The sequence below is a fragment of the Hippoglossus stenolepis genome, chromosome 17 (genome assembly GCF_022539355.2).
Source record: "Hippoglossus stenolepis isolate QCI-W04-F060 chromosome 17, HSTE1.2, whole genome shotgun sequence".
NCBI lineage: Eukaryota > Metazoa > Chordata > Actinopteri > Pleuronectiformes > Pleuronectidae > Hippoglossus > Hippoglossus stenolepis.
This window is the reverse complement of record NC_061499.1, coordinates 2,895,264-2,916,044: the sequence shown is the minus strand read 5'-3', so window position 1 is coordinate 2,916,044 and position 20,781 is coordinate 2,895,264. Positions and strand designations below refer to the sequence as shown.

General features: G+C 45.7%; 2 protein-coding genes across 4 annotated transcripts; both read left to right on the top strand.

Moving 5' to 3' along the window:
• The first annotated feature begins 457 nt into the window (after positions 1-457).
• gabpb2a (GA binding protein transcription factor subunit beta 2a) lies at positions 458-8,341 on the top strand. 3 transcript variants are annotated; one of them, XM_035182343.2, is made up of 8 exons: positions 458-712; positions 2,399-2,506; positions 2,593-2,760; positions 3,042-3,236; positions 3,413-3,566; positions 3,645-3,821; positions 3,903-4,021; positions 5,105-8,341. In XM_035182343.2, the coding sequence occupies exons 2-8, from the start codon at positions 2,399-2,401 to the stop codon at positions 5,456-5,458; spliced, it is 1,275 nt and encodes a 424-aa protein (XP_035038234.1). In that variant the 5' UTR covers positions 458-712; the 3' UTR covers positions 5,459-8,341. The 3 variants fall into 3 exon arrangements, with proteins under 3 accessions (XP_035038234.1, XP_047200149.1, XP_047200150.1); XM_047344193.1 differs by having other exon boundaries at positions 3,413-3,821; XM_047344194.1 differs by lacking the exon at positions 458-712 and adding an exon at positions 738-1,064 and having other exon boundaries at positions 3,413-3,821.
• A 747-nt stretch (positions 8,342-9,088) lies between these two features.
• On the top strand, positions 9,089-17,171 carry anp32e (acidic (leucine-rich) nuclear phosphoprotein 32 family, member E). Its single transcript, XM_035182348.2, has 7 exons — positions 9,089-9,265; positions 11,770-11,919; positions 12,114-12,236; positions 12,852-13,014; positions 13,090-13,217; positions 13,754-13,793; positions 14,058-17,171. The coding sequence occupies exons 1-7, from the start codon at positions 9,101-9,103 to the stop codon at positions 14,150-14,152; spliced, it is 864 nt and encodes a 287-aa protein (XP_035038239.1). The 5' UTR covers positions 9,089-9,100; the 3' UTR covers positions 14,153-17,171.
• The last annotated feature ends 3,610 nt before the right edge of the window (positions 17,172-20,781 follow it).

The following is a 20,781-nucleotide window of genomic DNA, read 5'->3' as shown; positions in this document are numbered from 1 at the left end:
ATGAAATGAAACCTTTTACTTAGAAACTGACATTTATATTTAAAGAATAATGACATGTATGAAATCATGATTTTTCTGTTTGCAGATAAATATTGTAACTTTCAACTATCGTCAATGAATCGTCTATAAATATTACAACTCTGTAAAGTTGAACGTCTTCAAACGTCCAAACTCACACAGACACACAAACATAACGTTATCGTTCATTATGACAAAGAATCATCACGTCAGAAATGGAAAATATGACATCATGTTACAATAATATTATCTAACTCGATTTCTCTGTTGTAACCAAATTAGACAGAATTCATATATTTAATAATACTTATTTGTCTTCGTCGTTGTATCGGGGACAGTTTCAGCTTTGGTGACTTTACTTTGAAAAATAGAAGTGTTCTGTTCTGCAACCTGATAAGAACTAAGAGAAAAAGACAGACGCTCTTATTTTGAAGGCTGGAGCCCAGACTTCCGGGCGCAGCGGCCTCCTCTGGGTGATTGACGCAGTAAACAAGCAGGAGACGCGGCGGCGGCGCAGAAACTCCGGATCTGATCTTTGTGAATTCAAGTGCGCACAGAAGTCTGCGCTGTTCTGCTCAACGCTGCGACTCCAGCGCGAAAACCTGCACAAACCTGCGCTTGGTTCGGCTAACGGGTTAGCGTGCTAGCATTAGCCGAGAGGAGCGCGGTCCTGCTCCTCACTGAACCGGACACGGTGAGTATCTGAGCCGCCGAGCTCCGGAGGATTCAGGCCAGTTTAACACGGACAGTGACCGGGCCAGGCACCGGGGCACCGGGGCAGGGACCGGGCTCTGCTCCGGTGGTTGTTCCGCGGTGCCGCTGCAGAAGCTCGTTAACCGGATGTGGAAGTAGTTTTTTCTCCGGGTGTAAAATAGGAAATTTCTCTGTGACTTCCCCCGGAAAACCAACAAGTTAATATCAAACGGTTTCCTGTCGGTGTGAGTGTCCGTGAGTCGGTGCAGCTGCTCCCGGTGTTTACCGGCGGCGGTGGGGACCCTCATCCCGGTGGGGACGTGGCACATGGCGGATTCTTTCTGTCCGTGAAGGCGCGTAAAATGGCTCCTCGTCCCGCTCCGCTGCTCCACACTCGCTGCCGCTGGTTAACTCCGGGCTTCCATTATCGGACACGCCGTATAGCTAACTCCGTTAGCGTGGCTCACTTTGCGACCTAACACAACTATGGCCGCCCGAAGAAACGCAGACATCCCACAATACCCGTGTCTTGCGTTTAAACCCGGATAGCACGCGTGCTGTGGTTTTTATTCAGTTTGGTCTCAAACATGTTCACGATGTTAGCGCCCAAAACCAACGCTACTCTGGTTCCATTATCGGACAGGCGTTCGGCTTTTCTGCTGCTGAATCTGATAAACGTGCTGATCAATAATCAGCCTGAGGTGATCGATCAGAAGTTCACTGTTTCAAACATCAGACACTTTGATTTGACCATCACAGATACATCGACTGATTCTAATCAGCCAATCAGCTGATTGACACCGTTTAATGACATCCGAGCGTAAATCGCATTCTGTATGTTGTAAAATCATTAACATGTAAAAAACATGTTTACTGGTTTTACTGCTTCTAATAATCAATTTCATTATTGATTAACCGTGATGCTTTTCTCAGTAAATAGTTTTTTGTAAACTTGCAGATGTGAGGTTTCACAGTAAGTTTCTGTAAATTTAGATTTTGACAAACTAAACTGAATGAATTTGATATTTGGACCAAACCAAAATTATCCTAACGTAAAGTGTTAAATGTTACTGATACTATTACTAATGAAATAATAATCGTATTTGATGCATCAGCTGTTTAAAACAAGCTGTTATTTGCAATAAAATCAAAGAATCAGGAGCTGAAGAGAATAACAAGACAAAAAAGGATTTGAATGTTTTGTGATAAAAGCTAAATTACATTTTTCTTCTATCTGAAAAAGTTAATTTTTATATTTGTAAATTTTTTTTTAAATAATGTGAAGAAATATTGAGATTTCATCAAACATCTCAGTACGAAGCAGGAACAGACAAACAACCCAAACTGAATGTTGTAACCTGCATTATACTGAAATAACACACACACATTGAACAGTTGTTGGGAAGTTCTGAGTTTAATGAACATTTATCAGCTGTTTGTTATGCGACACATAAACATTACAAAGTTTTATGTTAAAATAAAGGTCACATGATGTTTCCCTTCAACAAAATCTGCCTGCGTGTGTTCCTGAAACAGGATGCGATGTCACAATTCTCACTTGCATCTCAGTTTGTAAACCCTGAGCAAAGAGTTTCTGTTCGTCAAAGTTAACAGAGATGAAGCAAACGGAGGTGGGGCTGGCGTTCGTACTTTGACGTGTTGTCTCCTGCGTCTGTCTCTGCGTCAGATGTCGTTGGTGGACCTCGGCAAGCGTCTGCTGGAGGCGGCTCGTAAAGGTCAGGACGATGAGGTCAGAAACCTGATGGCCAACGGAGCGCCGTTTACTACCGACTGGGTGAGATGAAAAAATCAATTCATGATTCATCTGTTTTTATGTGATCTGATTATGAATTAAAAACAATACGTGTGTGTCTCCTGTAGTTAGGGACGTCCCCCCTCCACCTGGCCGCTCAGCACGGTCATTACTCCACTGCCGACGTCCTGCTCAGAGCCGGCGTCAGCAGGGACGCCCGCACCAAAGTGGACAGGACGCCGTTGCACATGGCCGCCGCAGAGGGACACACCATCATCGTGGAGCTGCTGGTCCGAGTAAGAAGAGCTCAGATGAATCTGGATTTAATTTAGACTTGTTACATCGTTAAAGTCTGCGTTCAGTGCGTCGTCAGCCGATTACTTCTCCACGTCAGTTTTTCCTCTGATGTTAAAATCAACATCAAAGTGAAACTTATTTGAAATAAAAAAAGTTTTAAAATTAAATGTTTTTTAGATATTTTATTTACCAAAGTAAAGTCCAGTAAAAACTACCAATTCTCAAATTTACTATAAATCTATGAAGCAGTTGTGTGTTTAAAACTGTTTTTACTTTTCAGAGCGGCGCAGACATCAACGCCAAAGACATGCTGAAGATGACGGCGCTGCACTGGGCGGCTCAGCACGGACACCACGGCGTGGCCGAGACGCTCATCAAGCACGGAGCAGACGTGCACTCGCTCAGCAAGTTTGACAAGACGCCATTCGACATCGCTGTCGACATCCAGAACACCGAGCTGATGCTGCAGCTGCAGGTGAGACAACATCCCGACGTCTGGTTGGTTATTGTGTCAGATCTACAGTACAGTAACTGTGTGTGTGTGTGTGTGTGTGTGTGTGTGTGTGTGTGTGTGTGTGTGTGTGTGTGTGTGTGTGTGTGTGTGTGTGTGTGTGTGTGTGTGTGTGTGTGTGTGTGTGTGTGTGTGTGTAGGAAGGCATGCAGAACCAGGTGAACATGAACCAGGTGAGTATGAATGTGGAGACGAGCTCCACCACCAACCAACCACAGTTCATCATCCAGGGAATACCTGCATTACAGGGGGGCGTGGTCAACCTGGCAGAGCTGCTCAACAAGGCTAATGCAGGTATGACATCACTCACACACTCTCACTCACTCCCTCTCACACACTCTCTCACACTCGGATGTGATGTTAATGTTTCAGGAGATTCAGAGGAGGCGATGGCGGCCAGCGCTCTGGACTCCAACATCCAACACGCCACTGTTGTCAACGAGGGCGGTCAGAGGGTCATCACCATAGTAACGGACCAGCATGGCAACCTGCAGACAACTGGAGGAATGTCTCAACCGTTCTTCGTGACCATGCAGCACGGACAACAGAGTACGAACTTTAAACATCCTTCATCCAGTTTGTTATTTTCTGAGTCACGTGATGACGCTAACTGTGTTTGTTTGTGGTCAGTGCTGGCGGTCCCAGCCAACGCAGTGACAGAGGAGGTGGTGACGGAGGAGCCGCACCCCCCACCCACCCGGAAGAGGAAGCTGGAGGTAACCAGCAACCACAACGACACAGGAGAGACGGTGAGCTGACGCCATGATGTGATGTTTAACACTAAAGTTTATATATGTAGGGCCAACGAATATTCCCCTGATTCCATTTTTTTTCCTATAAAAACATAATATAAAAAAACCCACTTTATATAATTTCTCACAATCCTAAGTGACGTCGTGGGGCACAGGGTCAGGGTTCTTCAATTGGCCAGAACTTGGCTGTAAAGTATAGAATTTGCAGGGTTAGGGTTTAGGGTTAAGGGTTAGGGTTAACCCTTAAGGTTAGGGTTAACCCTAACCCTTAAGGCTGATGGGAAAATTGTCACACACAGTGTCCCACTGTAAAAACGTCTTTAAATCTTTAGTACTGAGACACACACAGATCTATATTTTTAATAGTGTAACACAGATGGGTGTTGATTTCTTCTATGCTGACTATTAAGTATTCATGGGGGCAGAGCACGACACATTTATTGAGGTCTAAAAAATAACCATTAAATTTAACTTTAAAAATGGAGCCAAAGATGGTCAGTTCACTGAAAACTAGAAATGTGACTTGAAACAATAAATCATAGAAGCAGCAGGTTGTCGGGTCCGACTCGTTCAAACAGGAACATGTGGGGACATCCAGGCGAGGGGCGGAGCCTGTAGAGCAGCAGGGGCGGGCCTGTAGAGCAGCAGTTGTCGGGTCCGACTCGTTCAAACAGGAACATGTGGGGACATCCAGGCGAGGGGCGGAGCCTGTAGAGCAGCAGGGGCGGAGCCTGTAGAGCAGCAGGAGGCCGGACATGACGTATAAACTCTGCTGTGGAAAGATCAGTGTTGTTGTTTACAGCTCATCCACACCGGCGTCGGCCCTCATCACCAAAAGATCTGGAACCTCCTCGTGTTTGTTGACGTCTTCGTCTTCTACGTGTACGGCTCCTCTTCTTCATCCTGAGATGTTTGTGTTCTTCCAGTTTCACGTCCGTCACGTGTTAGAAACCTCATCAACACGTCCACTCGCTCACTGGGAAGCTTCCACACATTGTCCTGCTGTTTTCTCACATGAACTCACTCTGACATTATCTGTTTTGACTGTGACATGACCTCTTCCTCCTCCTCCTCCTCCAGGAGTTGTTGCAGAGGCAGCTGGTGGAGGCCAACAGGAAGGCGCAGGAATACCGACAGCAGCTGATGTGTAAAGAGCAGGAGGCCGAGGAGTATCGCATCAAACTGGAGGCCATGTCCCAGAGTCAGGCCAACAGCACCAGTGTCAACGCCGGCACCCTGACCGCCGCCAACGCTGCGGCCAGCCCGGAGGAAGTGGTGGGAGGAGATGAGGACGAAGAGGAAGGAGCTGCCAGCATGGTGGAGGAGGAGGGCGAGATGGTTGTGCTGCCGGATGGAGGCATCATCATGGAGGGGGAGGAGGGTCAGGTGACGCTGGTGGAGGCAGGGGGTGAAACAACGGAGGTCAGCTCCTAACAGAGAAGGTGGGGGGGAGGAGGAGGGAGTGATGCCAACAAAGAGACGCATCATAACAGCAGAGGGTCAGTTTGACTCACAAGTTTGATTCCCATTGAACAGAGTGATGGAGGAGCTGAGTCGGATGATTTTAACTGCGCCATTTTGAATCCCCAACAGAAGAGACAAAATGGTTTCTTAAACAGTAGTATGAGGAAGGTGGACTAAGAAATCATTACATCGAGTTTCAGTCGTGAACCATTTTGAAAGATTTGATAATGTTCTGGGGTGGAGAAGCAAAAACAAGAACAATAAACAGAAAACTGGCCGAGGCCAAAATGAGCACAATGGTGGAATTTAGTTGTGCACCATTTTGATTCCCCCGAAAATTGATTCAACAGGAGTGATGAACAAAATGGCTGCTACAAAAAGTTAGACTGAAAACCGAAAATGACAGTGGATTTCAGTCATGCACCACTTTGACCTGTTCTTCAGAGAGGGAGACAAAATGGCTTCCCCAAAGAACTCCAACAGCAAGAAAAGGAAAGACTGAAAAAAACCTAAATAAACACGAAGGAACTCAGACCTGCGCCATTTTGATTTCTTGAAAGATTTGATACTAACACAAGAGGAGAAACAAAATGGCTTCACCCAGAAGAAGAGGAAAGTGAAAACAAAACATGATGTCCAGTTGGAGTCATGTTCCCACTAACTCTGTTAACCGAATACTTTTCACTATAGAGGATGGATGCAAAATGGCTGCAGATACAAATTAAGCTGGAATAAAGAATCCAATGATTGTGTTCAGGAGGAGGTGGGAGCCCAAGTCGGACGTGACGACGACCTGGACACGCCCCCGTTTGTTTGATTAACGTCACGTCCCAGTCGGACTCAGAGTTACTGCGTGAGGACTAAACCTGGTTTGTGTAAAATAATTCTCAGAAAGTTTGTTTTTAACATTGTTTTGGTCACAGATGGCTCCTCACGCTGGAGCCATTTGTGTCCCTTTTTATTTCTGTCATATTCAGTTTTACTGGTGAAACAAACCATCACAGCTGTTCGTCTGACGCCTTTAACCTGGGACCACGTTGCTCCTTTTTAAAATCCAGCTACTATAACTTTTCCATTGGTTGCACCATTTTGCTTCCTCAGAAGGAAACAAGGCAACAACAGAAGATTTTAGTTTGGACTAAACAACTTCCTGTTTTTTTTTCCCTTGTTCTGGTATTTTTATACTTTGTCTCTGGACGTTTTCGGATGTGACTTCCTGTGTAAAAAACGCAACAAACTTGTACGATTTCCTGTTGCGATGGCTCATGTTCTTTTTTCAGTCACTCGTTGACTTTAGTTAGAAAATAGAAAAATACCCTGAACTGAAGCAGATTCTTCATGAAACCTTCAATTACTCATTAATTGTGATTTTTTTTTTTCGTCCAGTTCGTTTGCATCATCATGCCGTCGTAAACTCGGTTGCTTTCACGTAGCTGACACAAGCTCGCCTACCGATCCAATCATCGCCATTATTAATTAATTTGTGTTTTCACGTTAGCATTTCTCACAGTTGAACGTCTTCATGAGTTAAAACCTTCATAGAAAATCCAAAAGAAAAACTGAAAGTTCAAATGTTCATGAGACCTTCATCGTTAAACTGTGAAAACCAACTCAGGTTCTGTTGATAAATTTATTGATTAATTGGCTAATGATTGTTTCAGCTGTGTTCGGTTCAATGCATCAGTTTTTAATGACCAACTTTTTCAGTGGATAATTGTTCATTGTAATCACTTGTGTTTCTGTGACTTTTCATAAAACAGAGGAAATCACATCGACAGGTTTAATTTCACTCGTCTGTTCTCTGACCCATTTCCTTCAGTTCACTCATGAAAATGATCCGTTATCACTGGAAACACAAGTCGTCTTTACTCTTCGTTCAGAGTCGAGACAAACGTCCAGACTGAAACATCTTTTCTCAAAACGTTGCTGGAAATATTCTGAATTAATGTGTTTATCATCTTAATTAATAACTTTTTTAGTCCACAGAGAATTTAAAAAATCATAATAAAGTCTAAATTCAGATGAACCCAAATATACAGTTAATAGTGGAAACTTGAGCTTTTAATGAAAAATATTCATATTTTGGAATAACTATTATGACTATTTAATGAAAATTTATCACAAAAATATTTTCTGTGGGTGACTAAAAGGTTAATCAACTAAACATAAAATGTATTCTTGCCAAAATGCCCTAAACAGATATCATTTATTTGTTTTAAACCTAAAAATATTCAGTTTACTTTCCAACAAGGCAAAGAGATCTGGAGCGTTTCGTACTTTCACTTTAAAATGTCACTAAAATACTGATGAGGAATAGGAAACTCAGTTGTACGTGAGGACGACTTCATTCGTCGGAACTCTGACACGTGAATCCACCAGAACAGAAAACAAGCTTCAGAGTGGATCTGAGGAAATATTAATTAAACGTGACCGTACATGTATGAACTAACAAAACCTTCTCTCTGCTGTACGTCGACAAATTCGAATTTTCTCTGCTGCAGAAGGAAATCGGCCTAAAAACACGAGTGTGAACGGACGAGTCAACATAAATGTGAAGTGTCTGAAGTCTCGGCTTTGTTTCTGGTCCAGTTTTTGCTGGTCTTGTTCTCCCTGGTTCACTCCCCCCGTATACAATCAGTAATGGATTCCTCCCTGTCAGCTGATTCTCATGTTTGGTGCGTCGAGCTCTTCGTCCTCCCATCACTGATTAATTTGAGTTGTTTTTATAAGCTCAACCTTTTTCTATGTACATAAAAAGTTGTATTTTTTTAACTGTACCTGAACGATGATGGATGACGGCTGCCTGCCCAGGTTAAAGTACTCAGAAATATAAATACTTGTTTTTTTGAATAACATCTTCTCTGTTTTGTGTTTGACACAGTGACACCTGAACGCTGCACGGGGCGTTCAGGGCCCATAACATTTATAACATTTATAAATTTATAAAAGCCTGTTCAGTTTTTTAACCTCTTTTAAAAGTCACCTTGATAAAAATTATTTAAGTGAAATGACACCACTTAATTACAGCTGGAATTTATTTTATCAACAAGAAAATGCCTTAAATCTACGAAGACAAAATTATTAACGATGTTATTTCCACCTTATATTTAATAAGGCCCGCCCCTTTTAGTTCAGTGGAGAAATGTACACAGATGGAGGAGGTAACAGGAAGTGATGTCACATGTTTAATAATCTATTTGATTATTTCATGAAAAGATCGACACTTTCTGCAACTTCCTGATTTTTATCGGTGTTTTTTGTGTGTGTTTGTTTTCATTCTGATTATAATCACATGATCAGGCTCCATGTAAACAAACCGGAAGTTTATTTAATTGACCCCCAAAAAATACAGAAGAGAGGAGGGGGGGGGGGGTGATTGGCTGAGACACCTGTCAATCAAGAGAAGAACGATGATGTTGCTCATATGAAATAACTACATTTCCCATGATCCTTTGTTAGACGCCCCCGACATAATCCCACCCACCTCGTGGATTAAATGCGATCAGCTTTGATTGACGTACCCGTCGTCCAATCAGCGGCGGCGCAGAGGCACGCGGCCAACCGCGAGTGTGTGGGGGCGGGTCCGGGCGGAGGGGGCCGGGCCGAGGTATCATGGAGGATCAGTACAGACCCAGTACAGACCCAGTCCGTCAGAGGAGAGCAGCTCCGAGCACCGGGACCGCACCTCCGTTACCGAGCACACGAAGCACCGACACCGGCACCATGGACATGAAGAAGAGGATCAGTCTGGAGCTGCGGAGCCGGAACCCGGCGGAGGTGAGTCCCGCTCTTTAAAAGTGTTAAATACCCCGGGACGAGCCACCGAGCCCCGGAGCCACCGGAGCCCCGGAGCCCCGACCACTCAACGGAAACTCAGCGGCGGGACTCGGTCACTTCAGTCCGGTAAACCGACAGCAGCGGACCCGGTGGATGTGGAAGCATCCCGCGGCTCGGTTCCCCCCCGTCCCGGAGAATCTGTTATATTAAACCGTTAAAATTCATCTACCGTCACTAAATTCTCGGTCTTCACGGTTCATCAGAAACTTTAACTTTGAATCAGTCTCCGCCGCTCGGACAGACTCGGTTTTACCGGACCATTCCAGCCTCTAACGCAGACTAACTTCGCGTCTGTCCGGTAATCGGAGCCGGTGTCCGGGGCTCGTCGCGGGGCTCCGTCCCGGTCGAACGCTGCGCACCGAGCAGCGGCGGGTCCTCGCTTCGTGAGCGGACATTTTAAGTCACTTCAAGTTCGACGGAAACAACGTTTAAAACGACGTTTTGTCAAACTGCGTCGTTACACTTGGTTAAGAACCGGATTTACCGGCGGATTTACCGGCGACTCTGAGGTTTTACTCGCTGCCTGGTCGCGACCCTGCTCGGTGGAGCGGAGGTCGGTCACAGACATTTTGAGCCGCAGCTCGGTGGTAACGCGTTACCGACTTAACGTTACTCTGAGCGGATTATCGTGGCGTCGACGCGGATTTAAACGAATACATCTATATTTAAAGTAACGTTACATCGTTACTGTAACGCGGGTTTAGGTGTTCGGTAAACAACGTCGCTAACGAGTCAAAATGGCGTTACCGAGGTTACCGAGGGTAGTGTGTGTGTGTGTGTGTGTGTGTGTGTGTGTGTGTGTGTGTGTGTGTGTGTGTGTGTGTGTGTGTGTGTGTGTGTGTGTGTGTGTGTGTGTGTGTCGGACTACAAACCGATCGGCGTCGGTCAAATAACACACAACACACCCTCACTCACTCGTAGTGTTCACTGGTGTCATGTTGTATGAGTGGGGGGGTGGCAGATGGTGTGTGTAGAGCCCCCAAGCTTATAGTAGGTTAAACACGCACGCGCTCCGTGTCAGTGATGGTGGCCTCTGGTTTTCATTCTGAACCAGTGTCTGCTGCTTATATAACAACCAGAGGAATTCTGGGTAATATGAGCAAAGTCCTCACACAAACATTTACCTGTCTGTTGACACCCGTCTGTCTCTGTCTGTCTGTCTACACCCGTCTGTCTCTCTGTCTACACCCGTCTGTCTCGTCTGTCTACACCCGTCTGTCTCTGTCTGTCTACACCCATCTGTCTCTGTCTGTCTACACCCGTCTGTCTCTGTCTGTCTACACCCGTCTGTTCTCTGTCTACACCCGTCTGTCTCTGTCTGTCTACACCCGTCTGTCTCTCGTCTACACCCGCCTGTCTTGTCTGACACCCGTCTGTCTGTCTCTGTCTGTCTACACCCGTCTGTCTCTGTGTCTACACCCGTCTGTCTGTCTACACCCGTCTGTCTCTGTCTACCCTCTCGTCTGTCTACACCCGTCTGTCTCTGTCTACACCCGCTTGTCTGTCTACACCCGTCTGTCTCTGTCTGTCTGTCTCTGTCTACACCCATCTGTCTGTCTACACCCGTCTGTCTCTGCTGTCTACACCCGTCCTGTCTGTCTACACCCGTCTGTCTCTGTCTGTCTGTCTACACCTGCCTGTCTCTGTCTGTCTACACCCGTCTGTCTCTCTGTCTACACCGTCTGTCTCTCTGTCTACACCCGTCTGTCTCTGTCTACACCCGTTTGTCTGTCTACACCCGTCTGTCTCTGTCTGTCTGTCTCTGTCTACACCCGTCTGTCTGTCCTACACCTTTGTCTCTGTCCATCACCCGCCTGTCTCTGTCTACACCCGTCTGTCTGTGTCTACACCCGTCTGTCTGTGTCTACACCCATCTGTCCCTGTCACACTGCCTGTCTGTCTACACCCGTCTGTCTGTCTCTGTCTACACCTGCCGTCTGTCTGTCTGTCTCCACCCGTCTGTCTGTCTACACCCGTCTGTCTCTGTCTGTCTGCTCTGTCTACACCCGTCTGTCTGTCTACACCCGTCTGTCTGTCTCTGTCTACACCCGCCTTCTGTCTGTCTGTCTACACCCGTCTGTCTGTCTGTCTGTCTACACCCGTCTGTTGACACCCGTCCCTTGACACCCGTCTGTTTGTCTACACCCGTCTGTCTGTCTACACCCGTCTGTCTGTCCACCCGTCTGTCTACACCGTCTGTCCTGTCTGTCTGGCTCACGCCTGTCTGTCTGCCTACACCCGTCTGTCTGTCTGTCTCTGCCACCGTCTGTCTGTCTGTCTGTCACGCCCGTCTGTTGACACCCGTCTCTTGACACCCGTCTGTCTGTCTACACCCGTCTGTCTGTTTGTCTACGCCCGTCTGTTGACACCCGTCTCTTGACACCCGTCTGTCTGTCTACACCCGTCTGTTGACACCCGTCTGTCTCTGCCTGTCTCCCCCTCAGATAGCGGAGCTGGTGGTGGACAACAGTCGCTCTGCGGACGGGGAGGTGGAAGGACTCTCAGACGACTTCAAGGAGCTGGAGTTCCTCAGCATGGTCAACGTGGGTCTGAGCTCTTTGGCTAAACTGCCGTCGCTGCCCAAACTACGTAAGGTAACAAAATATTAAAGGTTACCGGTTCTGCTGGTTACCCACCGTCCTGTGGAACATGTCAGAAATGTAGACTGTAAATAAAGATGTATCGCCCCCTGGTGGCTGGCTGCTCTATAGGTTATTAACCCTCCTCCTCCATGTTAGCGGACATATAAACGATCTGTGATTCTTTATAATCGTCTTCTCTTCTTCAGTTGGAGTTGAGCGACAACAACTTGTCTGGTTCTTTGGAAACTTTGTCAGAAAAATGTCCAAACCTGATCTACCTCAACCTGAGTGGGAACAAGATCAAAGAGCTGAGCAACGTGGAGGCCCTGGTCAGAACACACACACACACACAGACTCACTCACAGACTCACACACACACACAGACAGACACACACACACACTCAGACAGACAGACAGACACACACACACAGACAGACTCACACACTCAGACAGACTCACAGACACACAGACTCACACAGACACAGACTCACACACAGACACAGACTCACACACACACAGACAGACAGACAGACACACAGACTCACACACACACACACAGACTCACACACACACACACAGACTCACACACACACACACAGACTCACACACACAGACAGACAGACAGACAGACTCACACACACAGACAGACACACACACACACACACACACACAGACAGACTCACACACAGACAGACAGACAGACACACACACACACACACACAGACTCACACACACACACAGACAGACAGACACACTCACTCACTCACTCACTGACAGACAGACAGACAGACACACACACACAGACAGACTCACACACTCAGACAGACAGACAGACTCACAGACACACACACACAGACACACAGACAGACTCACACACACACACACACATACACTTGCATCTGTTTTTAGCTGCTAACTTGCTAACATGTTGTTTCTTGCTGCAGCAAAACCTGAAGAGTCTCCAGAGTCTGGACTTGTTTAACTGTGAGATCACGTCTCTGGAGGATTACAGGGAGAGCGTGTTCGAGCTGCTGCCTCAGGTCACCTACCTGGACGGCTTCGACCAGGAGGACAACGAGGCTCCGGACTCTGAGGCCGAGGACGAAGGTGTGACACAGGGTATAGTGCTCGGCAGAGAAACCTCCCCGTGAACATCTCTTAACCTCGTCTCTGTGTTCACAGACGAGGACGGCGAGGATGGGGCGGGGCAGACTGGTGACTATGACGATGAGGATGATGAAGAAGAGGATGAGGACGGCTCAGAGGGAGGGGAGGTGGGGCTGAGCTTACAGGTGAACCGGGGGGATCAGGTGAGCAACTCAGGCTTCAGTCTGCAGGTCGACCCGCCGCCGGCTCAGACGCAGGCAAAGAGGAAAAAGAATAAACAATATTACCACGAGACACGAGGTCGATGCTGAGCTGATTCATTGTGGACATTCAGTCTCTGCCTGGTCCGACCTGAGCCGGTGGGACGGCCTGTCTTCAGCTGTGACCAGGTTCAGAACCCTCTGATGCATGACCCTGATCAGAAGGAAAACTGCACCAGTGATGATCTAATGACTGTTAGATATATTGTAGATATAATCTACAATACATGATCATATTTACATTGAAATTAGATCTTATTACAGAATTAAAAATCAAACAGGTCAAGTAGTTTATTTTTATTTATGTTTGTGGCGTTAAATTCTGAACAAACTGTCAGTCGGTCTGATGGCGATCAGCCTGGTCACATGATCTGACGTAGGTAGAGCTTCATTAGTGTCATCCAATCAGAAGCAAGCTGCCTGTGTGTTATTCTTAAAGTGTGAAGGTGTGTTGAGTCAATTTTTTCTTCTGGTCTCAGGAGGATGAGGAAGACTTTGCAGAGGAAGAGGAGGAAGAAGGTAAGTGATGTACATGACATGTTTTATCCTTAAAGTCACTCGAGGAACTGACGCATTTCATCTTATGGATCCACAATTTAATTTAATATTCAGCCTCTTTAAGGGGTTCGCTAAGGACCTAAAAAAAGATATTCTTCATAACGTTAATCACCACCTGTAAAATAGTTTCTGCCTGTAAAAGAAGGTGCAGAAGTTTTAACTGAATAGCTTTGATTGGTCAGAACCCTGACAGCTTCCTCTGATTGGTTGATTCTCTCTGTGCAGAGGACCAGCCAGGCGTTCAGGGACAGAAGAGAAAGAGAGACGTGGACGATGAAGGCGAGGAAGACGACGATGATGACGACGACGAAGACGACTAGTCCTTCAATCAACTCGTCGTCTGTGTGTCGTCCTGTCCTGTTTCTGTCCGTCTCAGTCCACCTCCGGACCCGACCTCCGCCAGACAACAATCACTGCAACCATGGCAACATCAGCAGCAACAGGAACGGTGATCTGAAATAGTCCCTTTCAGTTTGCAGTAGAAAATCACGTCTTTGTTTTTAGATAATATACGAATATTTTATCAGAACTTTACCTGATGGTTCTCAGCTGAAGACTCAACACATTTCCCTTTAAAACCTGGTTCAGGGTGAAAGCCTCCGTCTGTCCCGTAAGTCCGTCTCCACGTCCTGACCCTGAACTCTGACCCTCGTCTCATCGTCGGCTGGACGTCTGAATCTGAAGTTCTGGTGTGAACCGGCTCCTTGTTAAAGAACAGGTGTGAAAACCAAAACACACTTTGTCTCATGGGACGACTACTCTTCTTCTTCTCCTGTAAACAGGTTTATTTTTACCAGTCGGGGGGGCACTGTCGCCCCCTGGTTTTTAGCTTTTGTAATGAGCAGCTTTTCCAGTCCAGACTACAAGATGTGTTCCAGCACCTGATCCTATCAGTCTGAATCATCAGGTTACCGTAGTTACCAAATGGCAGTTTGTGATGTTCACTTTAAAGTTGCAGATGTTTTGTAATAAATCAGTTTCGTTCCGTGTTTTCACTGAGACGTAGACCCGCCCCCTCTGGTGGTCCAGATGTTTTCACAGCAGCTGTCGGTTACAGATGGCATTAAATTCTGAGAACTGCTCTCATGGATGTTGACAACGTGCGCACAAACACGTCGTTAAAAAGAAGTTCATCTCCGGCCTGAATCCTACAGTTTGTAAAGCAACACCTTGTTAAGAGCAGGTCAGTGGTGGATTTATTTGCTGTCACAGGCGTAGAATCACCATGACGACATCCTGGGACAAAAACTTCTTTGACAAAAAGGTTTGAAAATCTTGTAGTCTGAACTGGACTTGTTTTCTAAGTTTTGAACATCTGAGCAGATCCAAACATTAGTTTCACCTCCAAGAAACCCGACTTCTCGTATTGGGACCTTCTTCTTCACAGGTTTTTACAGATTCATCTTCATCACATCGTTCTTCTCTGAGCCTCAGACCAGCATCTGATCTTATTCACCAAAAACTTGTTCCGGATCAGAACTCTGTTCTTTCTGCAGCCATATCAGTCTCTGACCGGCGTGGAGCACGCCCTCTTCAGGAGCACCGTCACGTTTCAGTCCGATAAACTCCCTGACGTGGACGAGTCACGTGACTCTGCCGTCTCACAGTCGACATATGCAGACCTGCCGTCGCTCAGGTCCACAGAGATCGTATGATTAATATTCCCAGTGTGTGTTTGATTTATTGTGGGGGTTCTTCAGGGAAGATTAGGGGGCGGGTGGGGTGAAGTTGTAGTTTGGGTGTGTTTGTTTTTGAAGTTAACAGCAGCCTGTTTTTTGTCCCCGTCAGCAGCTGTTGATGTTTTTAGTTTGAAGTAGAACCGAGCGTCTCGTTCTCAAACAGCCCGTCCCCTTGCGATATTCAGACCGCTGCCGTCACACTTCAGGCTCCGCCTCCTAAACACAACTCCCCCTTTAAACCTCAGGTGCCCGTTTACCGGCAGCTTTTTGAGGCGAGCACTGAGTTGGTGACGTGTCTCTGAGTCGTTACGCGATGTTGCCTTCACTGACACCTGCTCAGCTTGTGACTCTACGACTCGGTCCCCTGTCACAGTGGATTATGGGATGTTAAGGACTAAAGACGGCTGACTTCAGAGTGCTTTAGCTGGTCTCGGGGGGCGGAGTTTGAACGTGACACACCTGTTGTGTATTTTCTACTTTCTCCTGCTTCGGGCGACAGAAACAAACCTGCTCACAAACAAAAAACTGATCAGACAAGAAAATTTAGAACGAGACTCAAAAATGAGTCCAGAGAAAACTTGTCTTTCTCACACGACGCCGAGTGCTGGCTGGTTTTTCTCAGGTGAGTCAGGTTTGTTCCCGAAGCTGCTCAGACTTTTATCTAAACTGCTGTAAACTTTTAGCTTTTCTCTCATTTTGCACTTTTGAAAATGATATTGTTTTAAAGCATCCACGTGTCTGGTCTCAGCTTCTGATTCGTCGTCTGGTTCAAACATTCTGCACTTTGAGTTTGGGCTCAGGATAAATTTTAAATCATAACTTTTAAACTGTTAAACATCTTTTAAAAACATTTGAGTGGAAATATGAAAATTTCAACATGAGGTGTAAATTGAAGTTTATGGTTTCTATAAGCTTCAGATCAGCCACTAAATGAACTTAGTTTGATTTCGTATCTTTGCGTTTTTAATTCAGTCAAATCTTTTAAATTTGAGTTCTAAAGTTCTAAAGATTTATTTTTGAAGAAAAACGAACACTCGATCTGTGACATAAAAGTATGTAAGTCATCTTCCACTGTTTCTTTCTCTCTTTAAATTCTTCTAAACTTTCATAGTCACTAAATCATGTTTAATGTTACTTGATTATTTGAAAAAGTGATCAGCTTCAAAATCAAATACAAATGTTGAATTTAGTTTGACTCATTTGCTCCTTGGTGGGAACCAGGCCAGTGAGGGATCAAGTCTGTGTTTTGCACCAGTGACTCCTTGTGGTCAGCCGTCAAATCGCTCACCTTCAATAAAATCATGAGACCAACGTGAACATGAGGATGTTTTACCGTGTTGTTTTTAAGAGTGTAGATGTCGAGGGACACGTGTCAGACCTGCTGACGTCGGGTTTTAACTGGTTTTTAGGCAATATTGTAAATACACTCATCTCAGTTTCAGGTTGGTTTTTATTTTGTTAAAGACTTAAATCATTTTAAGGATGTTTTTGTTTCTGCAGCGAGGTGATAGTTGAGCCTTTGACCTTTGACCCCAGCTCGCTCCTCTGTCAGCTGTTAGCGTCCTCCTTCGTCCCGTCTGTGGGAAAAACTGTGTTTAACTTTTTGTGTGATGTAACAAAAACAGTACTGAGGGGTTTTCAATAAAATCTATAAAAGAAACATGTTGTGTTAAACCTTCCTACGAGCTTCGTAGAAGTGAGAACTCTGAATTAAACCTGAAGTTACCCTGATAACCAAATCCTGCTTCGTAGTTCAGGGCTCCGGTCTGGAGACAGGAAGTCCGGCCGCTGCTGTGAGGGAGCGGCGTTCATCATCTGAGCAGGTAAATGGAGGAGGTGAGTGACAACACGATCTCCTGTTACATCCGTTTATAAATGCACTGCTCAAAGTTGTATTCAAGTATAAAATCTTTACTGATGAACATTGTATAATTAGTTGAGAACAAAATGCCATAGCAACGTTCAATGGAAACTAAAACCATCAACCCACTGGACTGGATTCAAAACCACACTGAACATCCCAGTAACAAACTGAAACCACAGGCTGATCCAACTGGTGGGAATTTCATCAAGTCATCATGTGACTCAGTGAATAAATCGTCACCTCCTGGACAGACCGTGGCGTCCAGGAGGTGCTCAACTGGATTTAGGTCAGCGGAACCCGGGGTCCTCGGCACTAGGAGGAACCCGGGGTCCTCGGCACCAGGAGGAACCCGGGGTCCTCGGCACCAGGAGGAACCCGGGGGCCACTGCACCAGGAGGAACCCGGGGCCACTGCACCAGGAGCACCAGGTAGGAGGAACCCGGGTCCTCGCACTAGGAGGAACCCGGGGCCATCGCACCAGGAGGAACCCGGGGTCCTCGGCACCAGGAGGAACCCGGGCCACTGCACCAGGAGGAACCCGGGTCCTCGACACCAGGAGGAACCCGGGGCCACTGCACCAGGAGCACCAGGAGGAACCCAGGGGCCACTGCACCAGGAGGAACCCGGGTCCACTGCACCAGGAGCACCAAGAGGAACCCAGGGCAAACTGCACCAGGAGGAACCCAGGGCCCACTGCACCAGGAGGAACCCAGGGCCCACTGCACCAGGAGGAACCCAGGGCCCACTGCACCAGGAGGAACCCAGGGGCCACTGCACCAGCGTCTGACAGTCACTCTGAGGATTTCATCCTGGTACCTAACAGCAGTCAGGGAACCGTTGGCTGGGACATGAAGGTCTATGTGACCCTCCCAGGATCTGCCTCCTCAGACCTTCACTGATCCACCAAACTGGTCATAGATGATGTTACAGCAGCTTCACGTTCACCACGACGTCTCCAGACTCGTTCACACCTGATCTCATCTGTGAGGAGAACGAGGTTCCAGTGGTGAACCTGCTGGTCCTGGTGTTCTCTGGTGAATGGAGCTGTGAGCTCAGGTCCCACTAGAGGACGTCGGCCCTCATGCCTCCTCATGGAGTCTGTTTCTCTTGGTCAGAAACACAGCAATAGTTGGCTGGAGGTCATTTTGTAGAGCAGTGCTCCTCCTGTTATTCCTCCACAAAGGAGCAGGTACCTGCTGCTAGGTTGGTGCTCTCCTGGTGTCTCCTGGTGTAACGTCTCCTGGTGTAACATCTCCTGGTGTCTCCTGGAGTAACGTCTCCTGGTGTCTCCTCCAGGCTCTGGACACTGTGCTGGGAGACACAAACCTTCTTGTGACCCCAGGTATGGATGTGTCCTCCTGGAGGAGCTGGACTACCTGTGCAGCCTGGTGGAGCTGCAGGTAGCTCCTCATGCTACCAGCAGTGAGGAGGAGCAGGACCCAGAAGTAGAAGGAGTCAGGAAGGATCAGCAGAGAGCAGCTGTCTGTGGACACCACATTAAAGACAGTCTCTGTTTGGGGCTCGTCTTGCTTCTGCCTCCATTTCACCTGTTGTTACTTTGATTTGCTCCAAAGCAGAAACTGGTTCACAACCACTGGTTCTCTGAAGTTGAACTGGTGTGGGGCTTAGAGCTGAACCCTTGTTCTGTGACCATGCAGTGTATTTAAATTCTAAAAACATTTTTAAAGCCATGTTGTAAACAGGTGCTTATTGTGTAACATACACGTTACAATGTTATTCAATTGTAATATCATGAAGAAAAAAGGTGTAACATTTAAAACAGAATGAATTCAAAGTGTTATGTATAATACTTTGAATTTAAAACCATTTAAATGCAAATGAAAAGTAGAAATTTCCTGAAGTTCAGAAAAAACATGAATAATTCATACATTTGTAAAAACAAACAATAAAGATCATGTTTTTTCTCCAGCGCGACATCGCGTCTTATTTTTGTCCAGATGTTTGTTTATTGTGGCAGATAACAGGAAAAACCCAAACAACTCGTTATCGTCGCGAGTTCTGCGATAAATCAGTTTTTATTTATTGTTTAAGATCTAAAAACGAAAGAAAACAGAGACACACATACTGAAAACACACACAGACACGCTGTGAGGACTCGGCTGATAAACATCAGTTAAACATGAGAACGTTTTCTGATCGAGAGACGGGAAAGGAGGAACGAGTGATGTCAAACATTTAGTTTTAAAAGATAGAAACAAGTGAAGTGAGAGAAAAGAAATAAAGAGAAAATAGCAGAAATGGCGGGATGAGAAACTGAATGACGAACAGAAAGAGGATAAGGAAGGAGTGAAGGAAAGAGGGGAGGAAGAATGGAGGGAATCTTGAGAACGAGGGAGGAGGAGTGAGACTAGGAAGAAAAGTGGAGAATGAAAAATAATTACACAGATTTAAATGAATGTTCAAAATAACTTGAATAAATCGACATTTGAAAAAGTTGTGTTCAGTTTCTCTTTCAAAACTCGTCTGAAAATGTGTGCGACAAATAAAATGTAACTGACATAAATCAGAATGTCTTCAGATTTTAATGAAGCATTTTATTGTGAAGTTTAATTTTTCTCTTGATATGAATGAATCAGTAATTTATAGTTATAATGGTTATTTATATAATATGGTTTTAATTGTAAAGGTGGAATAGAAAAAATAATTTTTCAAATAAAAGAATTAAAGACCGGACTAAATAAATAAATACAAATTATTAGATGTCAGCAGGATATCGTGTGATTGGGTTTAGTTTGTCCTGCAGGTGGCGCCCTCGTCTCTCTGCTGACTGATTTCAATTCAAACTTCTAGTTCACCTTTAAAATGTTTACATTCAAATAATGATGAAAATATCTTTCAAATTATTTAAAACAATGAATCCTGTTTATAGAAATATTTATGAACAAAATAAAGTGAGAAGATTTTCTGACACACGTGTGTGTGTCTGTGTGTGTGTGTTTGCTCCTCTGAAATATTTAAACAACCTAAAAGCTTGTGGTTATTTTTATCAGACACACACACGCACAGAGGTGATGAGCGAATGAGTCGATGACATCACTGTGACAGCTCACACTGCAGCGGTGATGTCACAGTGATGTCATCATGGTTGTCTCAGTGTGTCGATAATAAACAGGAAATATTTTTAGTTCTGTTGCTACGAGAGCGATGAGGACGACACTGACTCTGAACACCTCTTCATCATCTTCATCCTCTTCATCTCTCGTCTTGTATAGAACCAAATCATAATACACATCTCAAGGCTCTTTACAGAGAAGCTCTGAGACCATTTTGTCGTCATCTCTTTCAGACACTTTATTCATCTTGTTTTAAATCGGGCCTCACATTTCAATTTATCTGTTTATGATTCTTTTTGTCCTCCTCTGCCGTCCCTCACAAATATGTTCTG